This window comes from Saccoglossus kowalevskii, chromosome 5 (genome assembly GCF_978046115.1).
Source record: "Saccoglossus kowalevskii chromosome 5, keSacKowa6.1, whole genome shotgun sequence".
Taxonomy (NCBI): domain Eukaryota; kingdom Metazoa; phylum Hemichordata; class Enteropneusta; family Harrimaniidae; genus Saccoglossus; species Saccoglossus kowalevskii.
This window is the reverse complement of record NC_140645.1, coordinates 36,210,666-36,231,363: the sequence shown is the minus strand read 5'-3', so window position 1 is coordinate 36,231,363 and position 20,698 is coordinate 36,210,666. Positions and strand designations below refer to the sequence as shown.

The 20,698-nt window shown below is 37.5% G+C and overlaps 1 protein-coding gene across 1 annotated transcript in view; it reads left to right on the top strand.

The window, feature by feature from the left end:
- The first annotated feature begins 1,770 nt into the window (after positions 1-1,770).
- LOC102805364 (heat shock factor 2-binding protein-like) overlaps positions 1,771-20,698 on the top strand; it is a 31,701-nt gene continuing 12,773 nt past the window's right edge. Inside the window, exons 1-10 of the mRNA XM_078014033.2 lie at positions 1,771-1,842; positions 3,124-3,237; positions 3,983-4,136; positions 5,243-5,346; positions 7,880-8,029; positions 8,207-8,339; positions 10,833-10,956; positions 12,319-12,422; positions 16,221-16,321; positions 16,421-16,533. Of these exons, the coding sequence (XP_077870159.1) occupies positions 1,771-1,842; positions 3,124-3,237; positions 3,983-4,136; positions 5,243-5,346; positions 7,880-8,029; positions 8,207-8,339; positions 10,833-10,956; positions 12,319-12,422; positions 16,221-16,321; positions 16,421-16,519 (1,155 nt within the window). The 3' untranslated portion in view covers positions 16,520-16,533. The remainder of the gene's footprint in view (positions 1,843-3,123; positions 3,238-3,982; positions 4,137-5,242; positions 5,347-7,879; positions 8,030-8,206; positions 8,340-10,832; positions 10,957-12,318; positions 12,423-16,220; positions 16,322-16,420; positions 16,534-20,698) is intronic.

Below are 20,698 nucleotides of genomic sequence, written 5' to 3'. Positions count from 1 at the left end.
ATTTAGCGGCAAACATGAACATCGGAGGCATGCCATAGCTTGAATAAATTTAAAGCAGGTGAGTTGTCGCCTGCGCATGCGTCAGATTGCCATAGCGTTTCATGGTTTACAAACATTGAGCCTTTGAGTTTTAGCGTGTGTTGTTATCATCATGATCGCTTGTGACTCAATTCTCGCGCGATTTAGTCATAGGTATTTTGCGGCTACAACGCGCTTTTATAACATTTGTACACACGCTATTTAGGTTTGTTGCTAATATTACTTTCGCCACTGCTGTCCGTGTATATCGCGCAACTGTGACATGATTTGATACAAAAATCTCTGCTTTTTGTGCAAGCCATCACGTACCAACACCAGACGAATACAACATATTCTTAACAAAGGATGTCCAATTTTGTCTGTCCAGATCATCGACGTTAATTGGCATACACTATGCTTTAATGAGATGATAAGTCTATGCTGCGTTTTAGCCAGAAATTGATTCAAAGTTGATTAAACGTTGATGCACAAAATGGTATTCTATCCCCGGGGGATCACTCTATATGCCGTTACTGTCTGCAATAGGCCCCCAGGAATAAACTCACAGGGTTGCTGCGCCAGTCGTAGGGCCCTCTTGCATCAACCACTCACATACACCACTGCACTCTAGACCATAGCTTGTTTGAGTTGATCACACCCTACTTCAGTGAAAAAAAACGGCAGAGAATGCTCGCAATAGGAGTAGGATGTTCTCAATATATGTCTGCAATAGGGGGTGTTTTTTTTCTTCAATATGTCTGCTCTAGGGGGTACTACATTTACAGTGCGCCCGCAATAGGGGGATGGTTTGGCAATGTGCTGCCAGTCCTAGGGGCCTATTATTTGTTAGCAAGAACTCACATGGTGTAAGGTTTTAATATAGAGTGACCCCCCCGGGAGTTTACCGTCTTTCCACAGCTTCACTAGTTAAATTTGGTAGTAGTCCTATGGTAGTCATATTAATAGTCTACATCATTTACGGTTGACTCTCTCAATAGCGTCAAAATACCTAAATCCCCAAATTTTAGAACTGTAAACCAGTGATGGTAAAATTATTTTTGCCAAATAAGAGGATCGGCAAGGGGTATTTTCGTAAGTTGTAATAAATTGTTTTTATTTTCGTAATGTAAATAAATAAAAAACGTAAATTCGTAACCACGGACAAGGTGTAAAATGTAAGCTATTTTATTCGTCCGTAATTTGTACAAAAATATTTTTTTGTAAGCGTATAAAGCATTTTCAAAGTTAAATGTCGTAATTCGTACGCAATTTCCAATTTTGATTCTCAAAAATATTATAAAAATGTAATCAGGAATTTGCTTTATCTGTAAAGTGTAAAAACCTATTTTAAATAGAACTTCCATTTTATTTTCTTTACAATTAACGGCATTTTACGTTTAAAAAAAAAAAAGTATAATGCCGTTATTATTTCCTGTAATCTGTACCAGCTATCCCCTTGCTCGCCTCTAGTCATATGATGTTTCATTCGACTCGTCCAGTACCGACCATAAACGCAATCCAGCCAATAGAGGGCGAAGTATACTCTGATTGTGACCGACGCAAAGGCATTAGAAGTCCTATCTTATAATTCAAGTTTGAATTCGGAGAATACAGACGGGTTAATGTAATTTGCTTAGTTCTCTGGCCTGGTAGACACCGTCCAGTTATGTTACATTACATGTCGTTTTGTTATCAATTTGTGTTCGATCATAAGTTTAATTTTCCCATAATGCACCGCATTGTACATAAAAGATGGCGGCAAATCTGGAAAGTAGTTTGACGAAGCAGACTTCAAAACGGGCCACTGATGTAACGAAGAATGCTGTAAGTAAATGTTTATTGGGTGTGATTTGTAATTACAAGTATATTCGTCGTTTATATTATAGCGATTGCATTGTAGATTTTGCAGTTCTATGGTTTCGCTATAGTACATTTTTTTTATTGTCGGTGGGTTATTTTGTCCGTCGTGGGTAGCTGCGGTTCCGTAGCTCTTTGGTGCGACCTACAATCGAATTTCGCCCTAACAATTTCATTTGGACGTCTTTTTTTTAATTTTGTAGTTGTACGTCGAACATAGAGCTACGGGATCTATCACAGTTTAAAAACAAAAATCTGGCATACGTAAATTAAATCGCTTTTGCTTTCGATTACTATGGTGTGACGTACCTTTATTGTGAATTGATTGCTGGATGAATAACATACAAACTTTTGTTTGCAATTTGTGTTTATAAATAAGCAATAATTTGTGATATTTTACAATTACCGCGGAAACCAAGCAAATTACGAGAGAACGGCAGCCATTGACATCCCACACTCCCTAGCACAGAATAAATGTAATCTCGTTTGGCGGTCATGTGATACAGTGGTGGAAGAATAAAATTCACTCTTCCCGTTATTCTAATTGTTCCAAGAAAGCAATCACATACAGTATTTATAATTGTATGATTTTTGTTTAATAATAGAAACTAGTTGCATAAACGCAATTTATCTACTGATTTCGGTCACGTGGTACAAAATTATAGGTCTCGCGTAATTTGCTATAAACTCTGGAATACAAAATGGCGTCTTTCGTCTTGTTATTTTTCTGCGACTCGGTGTACGGTAAATAAAGTCAATTTTTTATGACCACCGTCATCATTTCACAGCGCAAATAGGTTCTGGTCATTGTTTGGAAGTAAATAAACATAGTGAGTACTTTCGAAGGTCTTAAAATGTGATTTTCGCGACGACCAAATTTGGCATGTGGATTTTAACCGGTATTCAGTCGCACAAGGCCCCATAGCCCTATGGGCCGGCCAGAGTCAGTCACGTAAATAATGCGGTCGGCAACATAGGGCTATGATTCCACAGCTACCGTCGTGGGGTGATCGCGAAACAAACTAGAAATATAAATTTTGATCATAGTAAACATGAGAATGTGTCATGATTTAGTTTTAACATGTATTTAGACATTCAGATTATTGACTGCTGCAATAGTCATAATAAACTACACAGGGGAAAGGGAAGTAAATTACTTATGTTGTGAATTAAAAACGCCATGCCCCAAAACATACGAGTGTGGAGAGTACTAATGCTGGACGTTATATATATATTTTTTAATTTCAGTTTGATTTAGCTGCAGAAGTTAAGAGCAATTTCAATTCACTGATGCAAGAATGGACACAACTCAGAGACACTCTGAAAGAAGATTCATTATTATGTCATCGTTGCGAATGTCAAGTATGTTTTAATGACATTAAAGCGCAGTGGTCGTCGTGCAGCGCGTGTTCGAATTTTATGTAAATAAACAATGTATTTTACACGCGTTGTACACGTCGCTATGAGTCCCATATCGAACAGCTAGTTAAAAACCACGTCCTTTAATTTATAGTTATGTTATACAGCTTTTCAGGGATAGTACAAGAAACACAATTCTCATATAATACCTGAATAAATACTGGGTTTAGTAGTAGTAGTGATGGTGGTGGCTGGGTGATTCAAATGACTGGCGCATAACAACATTTCATTTGCCGAGGCAAAGTCCCACTACAAGGGAGACTGTTACTGAGGCTATGTTCAGATTGCACAATGTTTTGTCCGTCTTTAGCTCTAAAACAAACTGTTATTTTTTTTGCTAAAATCAGTCAGAATTGAGAGTTGGTCCAATAAAATAGATGGGGTTACTAAACATTGCATCACGAGATTATTTATTTATGCTGTTGTTTAATTTGGAAAAACTAAATAAACAAAAACTATAATAGCATCTGATAAAATAAAGTAGCAAGGGATTTGTTCAGACATTAAACTTATTTTGAATTAACAACAAATCACCAAAAGCCAAAGCAGAGTTATACAGGCAGGTTGTCTTCTCTCGTTGTCCACAATTCACACACTGTACAATGTTCCATGCTTATGCCAGTTCTATATTTAGTAAAGTATCATAAAACTATATTTTCTTTTTCACCTCAACACTTATGTATAACAGGCGAGTAGCCATCTTGCTAAAAACAGAATTACTGTATCAAAACAAGATTTAGAAAGACTAACAACAGAGACAATGCAGCTGAAAGAATTCCTTCCTAAAGTACTTAGTACAGAATATATTGGTGCATTTGCTAAACTCAATGCTGCAGAATCTGGTGAGTATGTTGTAGAGGCATTGTAGTAAATGACCTACACTTTGAACTCAATGTTATCAGTTTTCTTTTGTATTTTGGGGCAAGACATTTTACTCCTCTCTACCATCTATCCTGGAGTTTATTATTTATTTGTTTATTAATTAATTTATTTATTTATTCTTAATCTCATTGAGCTAATAATTCACAATGAGTTTAGATTTGCTAAATGTTCTCACAAGTTTATATTTATCATTTTATGTCATATTGTTACTTTTATGATCGGGACAAAAAAATTATATGAGGTTATTACAAGGATACCTGAAAATATGCTCTAAGACAGTACAGCTGGAGTATCAACTGACGCACAGCAGCATACTGTCTGAGTGCATATTTTGAGATATCCTCATAATAACCTTATTATTATACATCTTTTCCTTCTAAGGATACACCATGGGAATGCTGAAATCCAAAATGTTTAGAACACAATCAGCGGACTTCTTTGTGTGGAGTCCAGTCAAACTCTGGTGGCAATCATGTTTGTTTTTATTATTAGAGGATGCTTACGTGCGTAATCATTCCATATTTGGAATTCGCATTTTCTAATATGGTAGAATGAAAATACCCCGTAAAACTACGGCAAGCTGTATTGTATGGCGTTACAGTGACAAATGACATTATTTGAACTGTCAAGCAAGAATTGATGAGAAACAGAACTATATTTTACAATTACTTGTTCAGCAAAGTTAACTTTTCTGAACATGGAAGACTGTAACACATATAAATCTTGACAAATGCAAACATGTTTAGTTGATCTATAGTTTCTCACAATTAATTCTTATCTTGATCACAAAAACTACACAATCAAGTGATTAACCTAAATTGACAAGAATGGAACAATTTTGTCTATTTCAAACTATTGTGCAGACACTCAGGAAGAGAAATCTGTTGTATCCAGGTTTTATAATAATTGTATTACAATACCTACTCAAACAATTATTAAAAATATTAACACTTATGCTCTGTTTTACATTTAAAGGCTGTGGTGTCTTATTACAAACTGGTTATAATTTATGTATCAATAAATTTTCATGCCATATTCACTCATTGTATTGTTATAATTACTCCAGAGATTGTTAATTTGGAAAAGAACATTGACAAGATTTCCAATGATGTTGCACACTGGCAATCTAGATACCAAAATACATTGTCACAATATGAACAAGAGAAAGAGGTAAATATAGTACAGTTGATTGTTCCACGCGTCAGTAACCAAGACAGTTACAGTATTGTCCCATATGGCAGTAACCAAGACAGTTACAATATTGTTCCACGTGTCAGTAACCAAGACAGTTACAGTATTGTACCATATGTTAGTAACCAAGACAGTTACAGTATTGTTCCATGTGTCAGTAACCAAGACAGTTACAATATTGTTCCATGTGTCAGTAACCAAGACAATTACAGTATTGTCCCATGTGTCAGTAACCAAGACAGTTACAGAATTATTCCATGTGTCAGTAACCAAGACAATTACAGTATTGTCCCATGTGTCAGTAACCAAGACAGTTACAGAATTGTTCCATGTGTCAGTAACCAAGACAATTACAGTATTGTCCCATATGGCAGTAACCAAGACAGTTACAGTATTGTTCCATGTGTCAGTAACCAAGACAGTTACAATATTGTTCCATGTGTCAGTAACCAAGACAATTACAGTATTGTCCCATGTGTCAGTAACCAAAACAATTACAGTATTGTCCCATATGGCAGTAACCAAGACTGTAACAATATTGTTCCATGTGTCAGTAACCAAGACAGTTACAGTATTGTCCCATATGGCAGTAACCAAGGCAGTTACAGAATTGTTCCATGTGTCAGTAACCAAGACAGTTACAGTATTGTCCCATATGGCAGTAACCAAGACAGTTACAGTATTGTTCCATGTGTCAGTAACCAAGACAGTTACAATATTGTTCCATGTGTCAGTAACCAAGACAATTACAGTATTGTCCCATGTGTCAGTAACCAAGACAGTTACAGAATTATTCCATGTGTCAGTAACCAAGACAATTACAGTATTGTCCCATGTGTCAGTAACCAAGACAGTTACAGAATTGTTCCATGTGTCAGTAACCAAGACAATTACAGTATTGTCCCATATGGCAGTAACCAAGACAATTACAGTATTGTCCCATATGGCAGTAACCAAGACAGTTACAGTATTGTTCCATGTGTCAGTAACCAAGACAATTACAGTATTGTCCCATATGGCAGTAACCAAGACAGTTACAGTATTGTACCATATGTTAGTAACCAAGACAGTTACAGTATTGTACCATATGTTACTAACCAAGACAGTTACACAGGGTTCTCCCCAGAAAAAATGCATAGCGCCGGGGCTAATTTGCATAATAATTTGCATATCTTTCCTTCATTGATTAACAGAACTTATTTACAATTATGAATATTAGTGAGCTCAATCACAGGGCAAATATTTTTTTTAATGGAATCAACACATTATGTTTCACAATTTAGAAGAGTTTGAAACATTCTCGAAATACAAATGCTGCAGACTAAAAACAAACACAAATAAATTATTGTTGCGATTTAATTGTATTGTAAAACGTTGAAGGAAACGCATTCAAAACGTTAAGCCAGATTTTAATGATAATGGTAATGCCGGTAGAATCGGAAGTTTTCCGAGGGGTAGTGATCATAAAAATTACATTACGGAAATAAAGCGATGGCGTAGCACATGTGTTGGCATAGATTTCAATTGAAAACTGCATGATGGCTTTCGAAAGAGGTGATTTGCAATTTTTAAAAGGTAAAATAGGTCTTGAAAAAAGAGTTTTTACATGATTCGCAATGATAACAGTTCAAATGCATTTTACCAAATAATGCAATAAACACGTTGTTTTTTCTTGAGTAGCGTGAACTGATCGTGAACTCCGCTTTGACCATGTTATATCGAGGTGGAATTGATTTTGAATAAATTTTAGCCTTCAATCTAAAGACTGTGTCTATCGCAGAAAGTATTTACTTACAAACAAAGAGGTGCTAATTTCACAAATTTGACTAGCCGCTACGTATCGTGCGACTAGGTCTACTATTGTTTATAAATTATAATCCTCAACTGGCAGGATGCGTGTCGGTCGGTACATAATTATAATAACAATCAGACAATAGTCCTCGTCAGAAGCGCTTCCGTGGTGGTCACTAAATTTGAGTGACGGTCGGGCCGACCGGCGTGGCGAACAAAGCTTTTTCACATCTGATATTGGCATGTCAAATATAAAATCAAGCGCCGAGGTGGGAACAAATAGCGCCGAGGTCCCAAGTAAAGCACCGAGATTCACAAGTATAGCGCCGCGGATCTCGGCGCTAAAAAGCCGTGGGGAGAACCCTGGTTACAGTATTGTCCCATATGGCAGTAACCAAGACTATAACAGTATTGTACCATATGTTACTAACCAAGACAGTTACAGTATTGTTCCATGTGTCAGTAACCAAGACAATTACAGTATTGTTCCATGTGCAAGTAACAAAGACAGTAACAGTATTGTTCCATGTGTCAGTAACCAAGACAGTTACAGTATTGTACAGTATGGCATATGTTCATTTACCAGATAAATCTGATATTACATGTATAAGGTTACTTGTGAGATATTCTTTATATATAATATTTTTATGTAACAGGATAAATTTGATAATAAAAGGTCACTAATGTCATATTCTTGATATGTCATATTTTTATTTAACAGGATAAATTTGCTACACAATGTGAATTATCAGAATTAAATAAACAACTAAGTGAACAATCTGAATATTGTGCAAGTCTGGGATCTGCAATATGTACATTATTATGGAGGGTATCAAAGCATGAAGACAGCATTCAGTTGTTCCTTGTTGGGGTAATTTAGATAATGTTTTGTCATTATGTGTATTGGTAAAATATTCTGTTACCTAGTTGTATTCCAAGGAAGCTATACAACTGTGACTGCATGCTTTTTGTCATTGTTTGTTCCTATATATCTTTGTAGTCTAAAGTAAGGGCAAGACTTCATTTCACTATATTTAATTCTTTGTAGTCTAAAGTAGATGAATTTTTAGTAATGGTTCATCATACTTTAGAAAGTTATATAGCAACATATCATGATGAGTTACCCGAAGAAGACACAGATGAAGCGCAGTTTGTGTTGGCATTGTCTGGAATCATAACAAGTAAGGTTTAATATAGTTACACTCTTATTTGTTGCACACATTCGGAACAGCTAACTTAAATAAAATAATTGTTTGTCATCTTAAACAAATTTTGCTATATGCTTGAATTAAGTATTTGAAACTGTTTTCTCTGTGTGGCAGTGAATTATTCTTGTGCTGCCCTGCAAACCACTTCTCATCTTTGTCTCAAACGACAAAGATGATATATTTTCATCAACGAAGCCCACATCACAGTGTGAGCAGCCACAAAACTATTGAGACTGTTACCCTACCATTGGAGTTAGAAGAACTATGAACAACTATGCGATTAGCATCTTACTATCAGACCGATCCTTCTCCAATATTGGAGGAAAACTCCACAATATTTTTTAATCCATCTTCTTCTTTACTGTGGATTAGATTCTTTCAAATGGTGGAACCATATTAGCTGACATGCTAGCTGTTTTCTGGAAGCATAAGTTGATTACATTACACTTTTTGTCAATTGGCAATCACTTGATGTATCACACTCATCACAGCGAGTCATGTTTGAACCCAGCTGACCACAGGTGGCGGCACTTGTTAACTGAACCCAGCTGACCACAGGTGGCGGCACTTGTTTACTGAACCCAGCTGACCACAGGTGGCGGCACTTGTTTACTGAACCCAGCTGACCACAGGTGGCGGCACTTGTTAACTGAACCCAGCTGACCACAGGTGGCGGCACTTGTTAACTGAACCCAGCTGACCACAGGTCGGGGCACTTGTTAACTGAACCCAGCTGACCACAGATGCAAGCTGTCACAGTGCAAGGCCTGCTTATCGCTGATGAGAGGGCACTCACAGAACTCACAATGTACAGGGGGTTCTTTCACTGCTAGAATGAGGTAGACAAGACAATAGTACATGAAATGAAATACACTCACACTAAAATATCAAGTTAAAGCTCCTAGCTTAAATACCACTCAAAATAATTACAAGAAATAAAGCACAGAAAAGTACAATGAATAAATTCACTAAAATAGTGGATTGCCCAGGGAGGTGAGTTATCACCAATGCACACGCATTGGTGATAACTCACAGTTCCAGGATGTAGAAATGGCTGACAGTCAATGGCTTCTGCAACAACAAAGAAATACAGGAGTCTTGCTTGCAGAGGAACGCTGTTATTCTGGAGAGCATCGCTGTAAGCAGTAGATTGCAGAGCAGTTCATACAAGTCTCACAGAATGATGATTGAAGCCTGTGTCATTTGTCTCACAATATCGCAGCAGGAACACACATGATACTCAGTAGAAATGATGGACCACAACTGTCTTCACTCTAGCCTATTTATAGGCAAATTTCAGGTACACCACCTGGGTTTCCACATGATCCAATCATAATGTGGTCTTGCTAACAGCTGTCTCACATCTGCAAGTCAGAAGATCATAAACATCTTTTGTTATGTAAATCACAAGCACACCTGGTAGATTCCAATTGTCCTTCAAAAGTTGTAAACACCCTTTTTTATGTAAATCACAAGCACACCTGGTAGATTCCAACTGTCCTTCCAGAGTATGACCAACACGTATGACCTGTCAATCACCTTTATGAGAGTTATCACACGGCAATGCACACCGTTTTTTCCCATGATTCCATGCACACTTCTGTTTGCAGGGTTTGCGGTAACATGACAAAAACATAAAATCAAGGATGCTGACACCAGCTATCCACAGATGGTGGCACTTGTTAACTGAACCTTGCTCACTAACATTACAATTTGACTTACAAAATACCAGTGTGCACAATTTGAAGTGCCAGTGAAACTCTTGCTACCCTGATGTCCAAAATCATCTATTGATATGTGAATATTATCATAGTTCTTATATCTGAGCACAAACTAAATATTTTAATAAAAAAAATGAGTTTCAAAGTTGTTTTAGAAGCATTATTAGAACAGTAACAACTTATTTACTTATTTTTCATATAACAATTGTAAGGTCTGTCATCATGGCTTACAATGTATTAAGTTTGCACTCTGTTTGATACCAATATTTTATTCCGAACAACAAAATCATGATTTCATTAGCATAATAGTAATTCACATCCTGTAAACAGAATAGTTTTACAACTACAAGTTTTTACGGTATTCAGTGCATGGCACTTGTTAGGCTTCCCCACTTGTCTGACTTTTGTTGGCATAGTTTTACTTCTAGAAAAGTCAGAAAGCCGGAAACAGTCAACAGGAACACCAGAAGGGGGCATAGCTAAAACTTGGAATCCTTTCAATTTTACTTGAAGATGATTTATTATTTAGTTTTTACAAATGTCCAATTCAGGTCAACAGAAACCAAAAACAAACACTTTAATGTAAACTCTATGTTGTGTTATCCTATATTGGTGAGTCTGCCCTCACAGGCAGAATCTTCAATTTATTTTCAGACAATATAAATTTGTTGATGCTTATTATTGCACATCAAAACTGTTTAAAATATTTTCGATCCTAAATATAAATATTTAAAAACTTTTTCAGATATAGCAGCTTCAGCATATGGACGTGATTTCTTGGTAACTAATAGCAACGGGCAGATATTGATAAACACTATGACTAGTATATTGTCACAGACACCAATAACTCATAGTGCGAAACTTAGAAAGTAAGTACAAGGTTATTTCAGGACAGTACTAGTTTGCCAGACCTCTCTCACAAGTATTTATTGAATTCACATTGCCATTGTGAAGCATTATATCGTTGGGCAAGTCTGAGTGCTGAGAATTGTTTTCTTACCTTTGTATATGCATCAGCCGTCCGTTCATTGCACCTGTATCTTGAAAATGCATGGACCAATCACATTCAAGCTTTTGTGTGTCTAATTTTTGCACACTTATGTTTATATCTCAAATTCACATTGTCCAATGACAACCAAACTCATCACATCAATCAATGAAAGTTGATTTTGCCACAATCAAAATCAGTTATTTTCGTCCTTTTTCGCACATTTTTCAAATTCACGCAGTTCAATTAGGTTTATTGTTCACAGACAATTGTGTTCTAGCATATTGACAACAGTTGATTTGTGTCACAATACAATACAATGCAGCCTTAGACCATATATTGCAATTCCAAATCATAGTGAATTGTCTGGCAGTCCAAGGTGTATAACTGGTACATGCACTCAATTATAAAGTAGCATATAAACTGTAACACTTCATTTGTCATATATTAAAGTATAAGATTAAAGATTAAGGGGGCTGTGACCATAGAAGTTTGTTAATGATATTTGAGTAAGTTTAGATTGTCACTGGAGTGGTTGAGATGTGCAATACAATCATCCAATGAAAGCAAAGATGAAAAGTAATGTGTGACCTGCATACAATGAAATTGACATACATAAGAGATAAAAGGGCAACCCTAATGTGTTAGGTACACATTTTGATAGCAAAAAAAGGACAGGTTGTGATAAAGCTTAACTGTATACACTGTTTAAAGTTAATGAAGGAACATTTACTACGTTCACTTTACAGGATCTCGGCACATGCTGAAATTGTTAATCCTTCATGTTTGGAGAGGGATTACAGCAGTTAGTCAGGACCCATTAACATTTCACCTATTTGCTGTTATAGTATTTATTACGACTCGTCATGCACATGACTGCCAAAGAAGATTAAAAAAATTATATATTTTTCACGCGATGTAGCATTGCAAGAGAACAATGGTTGCAGTAGCACATAAATATGCGTCGCTGACGACGGTTTGCATTAATTTTATTATTTTTATGTTCTCTTAATTGCACCACCAAGAGCATGATTTTGGTTACTGACAAGCATTCAGGCAGCAAATCTCTACACGTGCCGAGTTTCGGTCCTGAGCATCTAGCATTCTCTAACGTGACGCCACTATTATGTCTTGGGGTCAATATAATCCACTGCCATAATTGTTATAGACACAGGTGAATGACTGTCCAGAGAATTATATGCACAGTTGTGTGTCACCATGCATTCTTGTTACTTATTTACAGCCTTATACTGATGTGTTTGTACAATATAAGTATCAATCAAAAAGGATTGAAATACATACTGAGTATCCAGGGAATGATACCACTGTTAGCCTGGTTAGTAACAGGTAAGTAACGTAATATACCACTGTTAGCCTAGTTAGTAATGAAATAGTAACAATACTGTAATATATTACTGTTAGTATGATAACAAATTAGTAAGTAACATAACTGTAATATACCACTATTAGCATGATTAGTGTAAGTAATGTTACTTGTACTATACTACTATTCGCTGCATGGTTAGTAAATGGAACAGTAACGTTACTTGTAATATACCACTGTTGATCTATATGATTAGTAATGGGAGATTAGCGTTACTTGTAATGTACAACTGTTAGTCTGCATGGTTAGTAATGGGTTAGTAACATTACTTGTAATGTACCTCTGTTAGCATGATTAGTAATGGGAGATTAACATTACTTTTACTATACCACTGTTAGTCTGCATGGTAAGTAATGGAAGAGTAACATTACTTGTACTATACCACTGTTAGTCTGCATGGTTAGTAATGGAAGAGTAACATTACTTGTACTATACCACTGTTAGTCTACATAGTTAGTAATGAGTTAGTAACGTTACTTGTATGTACCTCTGTTAGCATGATTAGTAATGGGAGATTAACATTACTTGTACTATACCACTGTTAGTCTGCATGGTTAGTAATGAAAGAGTAACATTACTTGTACTATACCACTGTTAGTCTACATAGTTAGTAATGAGTTAGTAACGTTACATGTATGTACCTCTGTTAGTCTACATACATGTAGTTAGTAATGGGTGAGTAATGTTACTTGTACTATACCACTGTTAGTCTACATAGTTAGTAATGGGTGAGTAATGTTACTTGTACTATACCACTGTTAGTCTACATAGTTAGTAATGAGTTAGTAACGTTACTTGTATGTACCTCTGTTAGCATGATTAGTAATGAGAGATTAACATTACTTGTACTATACCACTGTTAGTCTGCATGGTTAGTAATGGAAGAGTAACATTACTTGTACTATACCACTGTTAGTCTACATAGTTAGTAATGAGTTAGTAACATTACTTGTACTATACCACTGTTACTCTACATACATGTAGTTAGTAATGGGTGAGTAATGTTACTTGTACTATACCACTGTTAGTCTACATAGTTAGTAATGGGTGAGTAATGTTACTTGTACTATACCACTGTTAGTCTACATAGTTAGTAATGGGTGAGTAATGTTACTTGTACTATACCACTGTTAATCTGCATGTTAGTAATGGAAGAGTAACATTACTTGTACTATACCACTGTTAGTCTACATAGTTAGTAATGAGTTAGTAACATTACTTGTAATGTACCTCTGTTAGCATGATTAGTAATGGGAGATTAACATTACTTATACTATACCACTGTTAGTCTGCATGGTTAGTAATGGAAGAGTAACATTACTTGTACTATACCACTGTTAGTCTACATAGTTAGTAATGAGTTAGTAACGTTACTTGTATGTACCTCTGTTAGCATGATTAGTAATGGGAGATTAACATTACTTGTACTATACCACTGTTAGTCTACATACATGTAGTTAGTAATGGGTGAGTAATGTTACTTGTACTATACCACTGTTAGTCTACATAGTTAGTAATGGGTGAGTAATGTTACTTGTAATATACCACTATTAGCATTATTAATAATGGGTGAGTAATGTTACTTGTAATATACCACTGTTAGTCTGCATAATTAGTAATGGAAGAGTAAACATTACTTGTACTATACCACTGTTAGTCTACATAGTTAGTAATGGGTAAGTAATGTTACTTGTAATGTACCACTATTAGCATTATTAGTCCCCGTTCAGACGAAGTTCGAAAACAGGGACTTATAATTCGGTCTCCGTGCGTCTGTGCGTCCAGAGTCATATCTCAACATCCCTTGGACCGATTCCGTTCATTCTTTGCATGTGCCTAGTACTTTATGTGGGACATATGCACATGCAGTGGTTTAGCGATTCGATTCAAAATGGCCGACTGGCAGCCATCTTGTTTTTTGAAAATGTTGTATTTTGGACATGCTTTGTCAGTTTTCATTCAAACTTGGTACATAGATTATACATGTTAGGATACATGTCCATGACGATTTATTTCACAATTGGATCAAAGATGGCCGACTGGCAGCCATCTTGTTTTTTGAAAATGTCATATTTTGGACATGCTTTGTCAGTTTTTATTCAAATTTAGTACATAAATCATACATGTTAGGATACATGTCCCCGACCATCTGTGAGTTACTGAGTCTGTCCGTCCGTCCGTCCGTGCGTGCGTCAGTCTGTCCAGAGTCATATTTCAGAATCCTGTGGACCGATTTTGTTCATTCTTTGCATGTGCCTAGTACCTTATTTGGGACATATGCACATGCAGTGGTTTAGCGATTCAATTCAAAATGGCCGACTGGCAGCCATTTGTTTTTTGAAAATATTGTATTTTGGACATGCTTTGTCAGTTGTCATTCAAATTTGGCACATACATGTATTGTATACATGTTAGGATGCATGTCCATGACAATTTGTTTCAAAATCTGGTCAACGATGGCCGATTGACAGCCATCTGACTTTTTGGCTTTACTACTATATTTCCACAATTTATGTATCATTTTCATTCGTATTTGGCACATACATCATACATATCAGTGTGTTTCATAATCAGATCAAAGATGGCCGAATAACGACTGTTTTTATATTTGGCCATATTACTACTACACGGAACACGTGTTTTGATGTAAATAAATCTGTTGTATACGCCACTTGGAACTAAAGTTTCAAGGACACGCTCGTGACAACCCCTACGCTTTAATATGACGAGCACAAAGAGAACTTTCAAAAATTTAACGGGGACTGTGTCATTTTCAATGACTTGTTAATAATGGGTGAGTAATGTTACTTGTAATATACCACTGTTAGCATAATTAGTAATGGGAGATTAACGTTACTTGTACTATACCACTGTTAGCATAATTAGTAATGGGAGATTAACGTTACTTGTACTATACCACTGTTAGCATAATTAGTAATGGGAGATTAACGTTACTTGTACTATACCACTGTTAGCATAATTAGTAATGGGAGATTAACGTTACTTGTACTATACCACTGTTAGCATAATTAGTAATGGGAGATTAACGTTACTTGTACTATACCACTGTTAGCATAATTAGTAATGGGAGATTAACGTTACTTGTACTATACCACTGTTAGCATAATTAGTAATGGGAGATTAACGTTACTTGTACTATACCACTGTTAGCATAATTAGTAATGGGAGATTAACGTTACTTGTACTATACCACTGTTAGCATAATTAGTAATGGGAGATTAACGTTACTTGTACTATACCACTGTTAGCATAATTAGTAATGGGAAATTAACGTTACTTGTACTATGCAACTGTTAGCATAATTAGTAATGGGAGATTAACGTTACTTGTACTATGCAACTGTTAGTCTACATGATTGGTAATGGGTAAGTAATGTTACTTGTAATATACCACTGTTAGCAAGATTTTAGTGTTGGGTAGATTAACAGTACTTGAAATATATTTCTGTTAGCCTGGTTAGTAATAAGTAAGTAACGTTATGAAAATCCACAAACCAAATGATATTTCTGTTAAAGTCTGTGCATATTAATTACCTAGTTTGCATAATAATTAGCGAACTTCTAGCAGTCACACTGATAAGCAATCAGATATATTACTTTTGTTAATGTAATATAATATCTACAGTTTTTCTGTTATTATTATTGACAGTGACACTGTTGATCAACTTGTTTTCCGGTGTTCATCACAAACCACAAAATCAGCCAATATATTTTGAATCTTGAATATATTTTTCTCTGTAGAAGAAAAAGAAAGTGACAACCAGTTGCATACATTAAAGGTCATACAGTCACTGATAATAGAACCTGATAATATAGAAGTCATACATCAAGTCAATGAAGTGGTATGTCCTCGGTGTTTTACTAGCTATGTTGATTATTTATTAAAATACTAGAATGCAATTATATCAGAAAATAACTATAACATGTTTTACTCTATATAGTTACCTGTAGAAAAGTTAGAGAAGTTTGCTAAATCTCGCCATCCTGATTTAAAGGAAATAGCTGTTGAATTGCTAATGGATCTCAAGTCAGTGATTTGATTTGAATTGAACAGGTAATGTATTAAGATATAAAGATAGACATGCAACGGGTACCTTTCAGATCTGCTGTGTATTATTCAAATTAATGGTAGTAGAGCTATGAAGCTATAGGCAATAGTTTTAGAGAAAATATGTATCTATCCTGAGGTGTAGATCATTGAGATGATGGTCTTAGAGAAGGAAGGGTTTACAGCTAGTGTTAATAGAACATAGAATGCAAGGAAAAGCTAGAGAATAGGACACTATATATTTGCAGGTGTGGGGCTCAGGTTGAAAGTTGGAATTTTATATGGTCTGGGATAGAAGGCAATGACCTTTGGGCAGCTGGTTGTGTGGGGCTCAGGTTGAAAGTTGGAGTTTTACATGGTCTGGGATAGAAGGCAATGGCATTTAGTTGAAGGCATGGTATAAGAAAGAAGTTAATAGTGTTTGGTCAGATGCAGGTGTGGGGCTCAGGTTGAAGCCATTTGATCTTGAAAAGCTAGAGGTGTACAACATGGTTTGGAATAGAAAGCAAAGTTGGTCTTACATTGAAGGCATTGATGTAGGTGTTGAACTAGGCTTAAAGGCAATGGTCACTGGGAAGCTGTAGGTGTGGAACTAGGCTTAAAGGCAATGGTCACTGGGAAGCTGTAGGTGTGGAACTAGGGTTAAAGTCACGGTCACTGGGAAGCTGTAGGTGTGGAACTCGGGTTAAAGTCACGATCACTGGGAAGCTGTAGGTGTGGAACTAGGGTTAAAGGCAGTGGTCAGTGGGAAGCTGTAGGTGTGGAACTAGGGTTAAAGGCAATGGTCAGTGGGAAGCTGTAGGTGTGGAACTAGGGTTAAAGTCACGGTCACTGGAGAGCTGTAGGTGTGGAACTAGGGTTAAAGGCAGTGGTCAGTGGGAAGCTGTAGGTGTGGAACTAGGGTTAAAGTCACGGTCACTGGGAAGCTGTAGGTGTGGAACTAGGGTTAAAGGCAGTGGTCACTGGGAAGCTGTAGGTGTGGAACTAGGGTTAAAGGCAGTGGTCACTGGGAAGCTGTAGGTGTGGAACTAGGGTTAAAGGCAGTGGTCACTGGGAAGCTGTAGGTGTGGAACTAGGGTTAAAGTCAATGGTCACTGGGAAGCTGTAGGTGTGGAACTAGGCTTAAAGGCAATGGTCACTGTAAGCTGTAGGTGTGGAACTAGGGTTAAAGGCAATGGTCACTGGGAAGCTGTAGATGTGGAACTAGGGTTAAAGTCAATGGTCACTGGGAAGCTGTAGGTGTGGAACTAGGCTTAAAGGCAATGGTCACTGGGAAGCTGTAGGTGTGGAACTAGGGTTAAAGTCACGGTCACTGGGAAGCTGTAGATGTGGAACTAGGGTTAAAGTCACGGTCACTGGGAAGCTGTAGGTGTGGAACTAGGGTTAAAGGCAGTGGTCAGTGGGAAGCTGTAGGTGTGGAACTAGGGTTAAAGTCACGGTCACTGGGAAGCTTTAGGTGTGGAACTAGGGTTAAAGGCAGTGGTCAGTGGGAAGCTGTAGGTGTGGAACTAGGGTTAAAGGCAGTGGTCACTGGGAAGCTGTAGGTGTGGAACTAGGGTTAAAGGCAGTGGTCACTGGGAAGCTGTAGGTGTGGAACTAGGGTTAAAGTCAATGGTCACTGGGAAGCTGTAGGTGTGGAACTAGGGTTAAAGGCAGTGAGTGGTCACTGGGAAGCTGTAGGTGTGGAACTAGGGTTAAAGTCACGGTCACTGGGAAGCTGTAGGTGTGGAACTCGGGTTAAAGTCACGGTCACTGGGAAGCTGTAGGTGTGGAACTAGGGTTAAAGGCAGTGGTCAGTGGGAAGCTGTAGGTGTGGAACTAGGGTTAAAGTCACGGTCAGTGGGAAGCTGTAGGTGTGGAACTAGGGTTAAAGGCAATGGTCACTGGGAAGCTGTAGATGTGAAACTAGGGTTAAATTCACGGTCACTGGGAAGCTGTAGGTGTGGAACTAGGGTTAAAGGCAATGGTCAGTGGGAAGCTGTAGGTGTGGAACTAGGGTTAAAGGCAATGGTCAGTGGGAAGCTGTAGGTGTGGAACTAGGGTTAAAGTCAATGGTCAGTGGGAAGCTGTTGGTGTGGAACTAGGGTTAACAGCAATGGTCAGTGGGAAGATGTCGATGTGGAACTAGGGTTAAAGGCAATGGTCAGTGGGAAGCTGTTGGTGTGGAACTAGGGATAAAGGCAATGGTCAGTGGGAAGCTGTAGGTGTGGAACTAGGGTTAAAGGCAGTGGTCAGTGGGAAGCTGTAGGTGTGGAACTAGGGTTAAAGTCACGGTCAGTGGGAAGCTGTAGGTGTGGAACTAGGGTTAAAGGCAATGGTCACTGGGAAGCTGTAGATGTGAAACTAGGGTTAAATTCACGGTCACTGGGAAGCTGTAGGTGTGGAACTAGGGTTAAAGGCAATGGTCAGTGGGAAGCTGTAGGTGTGGAACTAGGGTTAAAGGCAATGGTCATTGGGAAGCTGTAGGTGTGGAACTAGGGTTAAAGTCAATGGTCAGTGGGAAGCTGTTGGTGTGGAACTAGGGTTAACAGCAATGGTCAGTGGGAAGATGTCGATGTGGAACTAGGGTTAAAGGCAATGGTCAGTGGGAAGCTGTTGGTGTGGAACTAGGGATAAAGGCAATGGTCAGTGGGAAGCTGTAGGTGTGGAACTAGGGTTAAAGGCAATGGTCAGTGGGAAGCTGTTGGTGTGGAACTAGGGATAAAGGCAATGGTCAGTGGGAAGCTATAGGTGTGGAACTAGGGATAAAAGCAATGGTCAGTGGGAAGCTGTTGGTGTGGAACTAGGGATAAAGGCAATGGTCAGTGGGAAGCTATAGGTGTGGAACTAGGGATAAAGGCAATGGTCAGTGGGAAGCTGTTGGTGTGGAACTAGGGTTAAAGGCAATGGGAAGCTGTCAGTGTGGAACTAGGGTTAAAGGCAGTGGTCAGTGGGAAGCTGTCGATGTGGAACAAGGGTTAAAAACAGTGGTCAGTAGAAGACTGTAGGTGTGGAACTAGGGTTAAAGGCAGTGGTCAGTGGGAAGCTGTCGGTGTGGAACAAGGGTTAAAAGCAGTGGTCAGTAGAAGACTGTAGGTGTGGAACTAGGGTTAAAGGCAATGGTGACCATCTGACCCTTTATTTTATTTCACTATATGCTGCTGCAACTCTGATTGGGCGTATATTTTACAGGAGTGTTCAATCAGATTGATCTATGTGTGATCTCTTGGTAGAAATAATGCACAAGGTTGGTGGGGGAGTAATTTTACATTGAGTTACATATTATGTGGATCTGTGAATGAAAAAAATGCTTATTTGGATGTGGGTCCTGGGCTTATCAACTGTTTATTTTTTATATTGTTTATAAAAGTTGGTGATTGTTAACATTGAGTTCCCTGACTGTCAATTAACAACTCTTCAGATGTGTGTTATATTTATTTATTTATTTGTAAAATAAGAAGTTTTTAGTTGTATTCATACATCTACGTGAGTATCAAACCCTATATTGTTGTCAATAAATACCGTAAAATCTGCATTAGAAGCCGCATCCCTAATTGAAGTCGCACCCATTCTTTTTGACTCCCATGTGCGAAGCACAAAATGGGAGTCTTTGCAGTTAGTTTGTGTGTGTGTGTGAGCTAGTGTGTATGTGTGTATGTGTGTCCGTCTGTTCCACCAATATCTCAAGAACCATACATCAGTTTTTGATGAAACTTGGTGCATAGATGCTCAGGGCCAATGCGCAGATTTGATTAGGTTTTGGTGAAATTCCATGCATATTAATTACCTAATTTGCATGATAATAAGCTAATTTTTAGCTGTTCCATTACTGTTCCATTGATATCTGAAGAACCACTCATTGGATTTTGATGAAACTTGCTATATAGATGCTCTGAACTTGTGCACAGATTTGATTAGATTTTGGTAAAAATCCATGCATATTAATTACTTAATTACTTATTTCCCTGACTGTTCCACTGATATCTAAATAACCACTTATTGAAACTTGGTACATAGATGCTCTGAACTAATGCTAGGTTTTGATTAGTTTTTGGTAAAAATTACCTAATTACTAATTACCTAATTTGCATAATGATTAATGAATTTTCGGTTTTTCCACTGATCAAGTTCTAATCATCACATTTCAATGAAACTTTGTACATAGATGTCATAGAACACTGCACAGACCTGA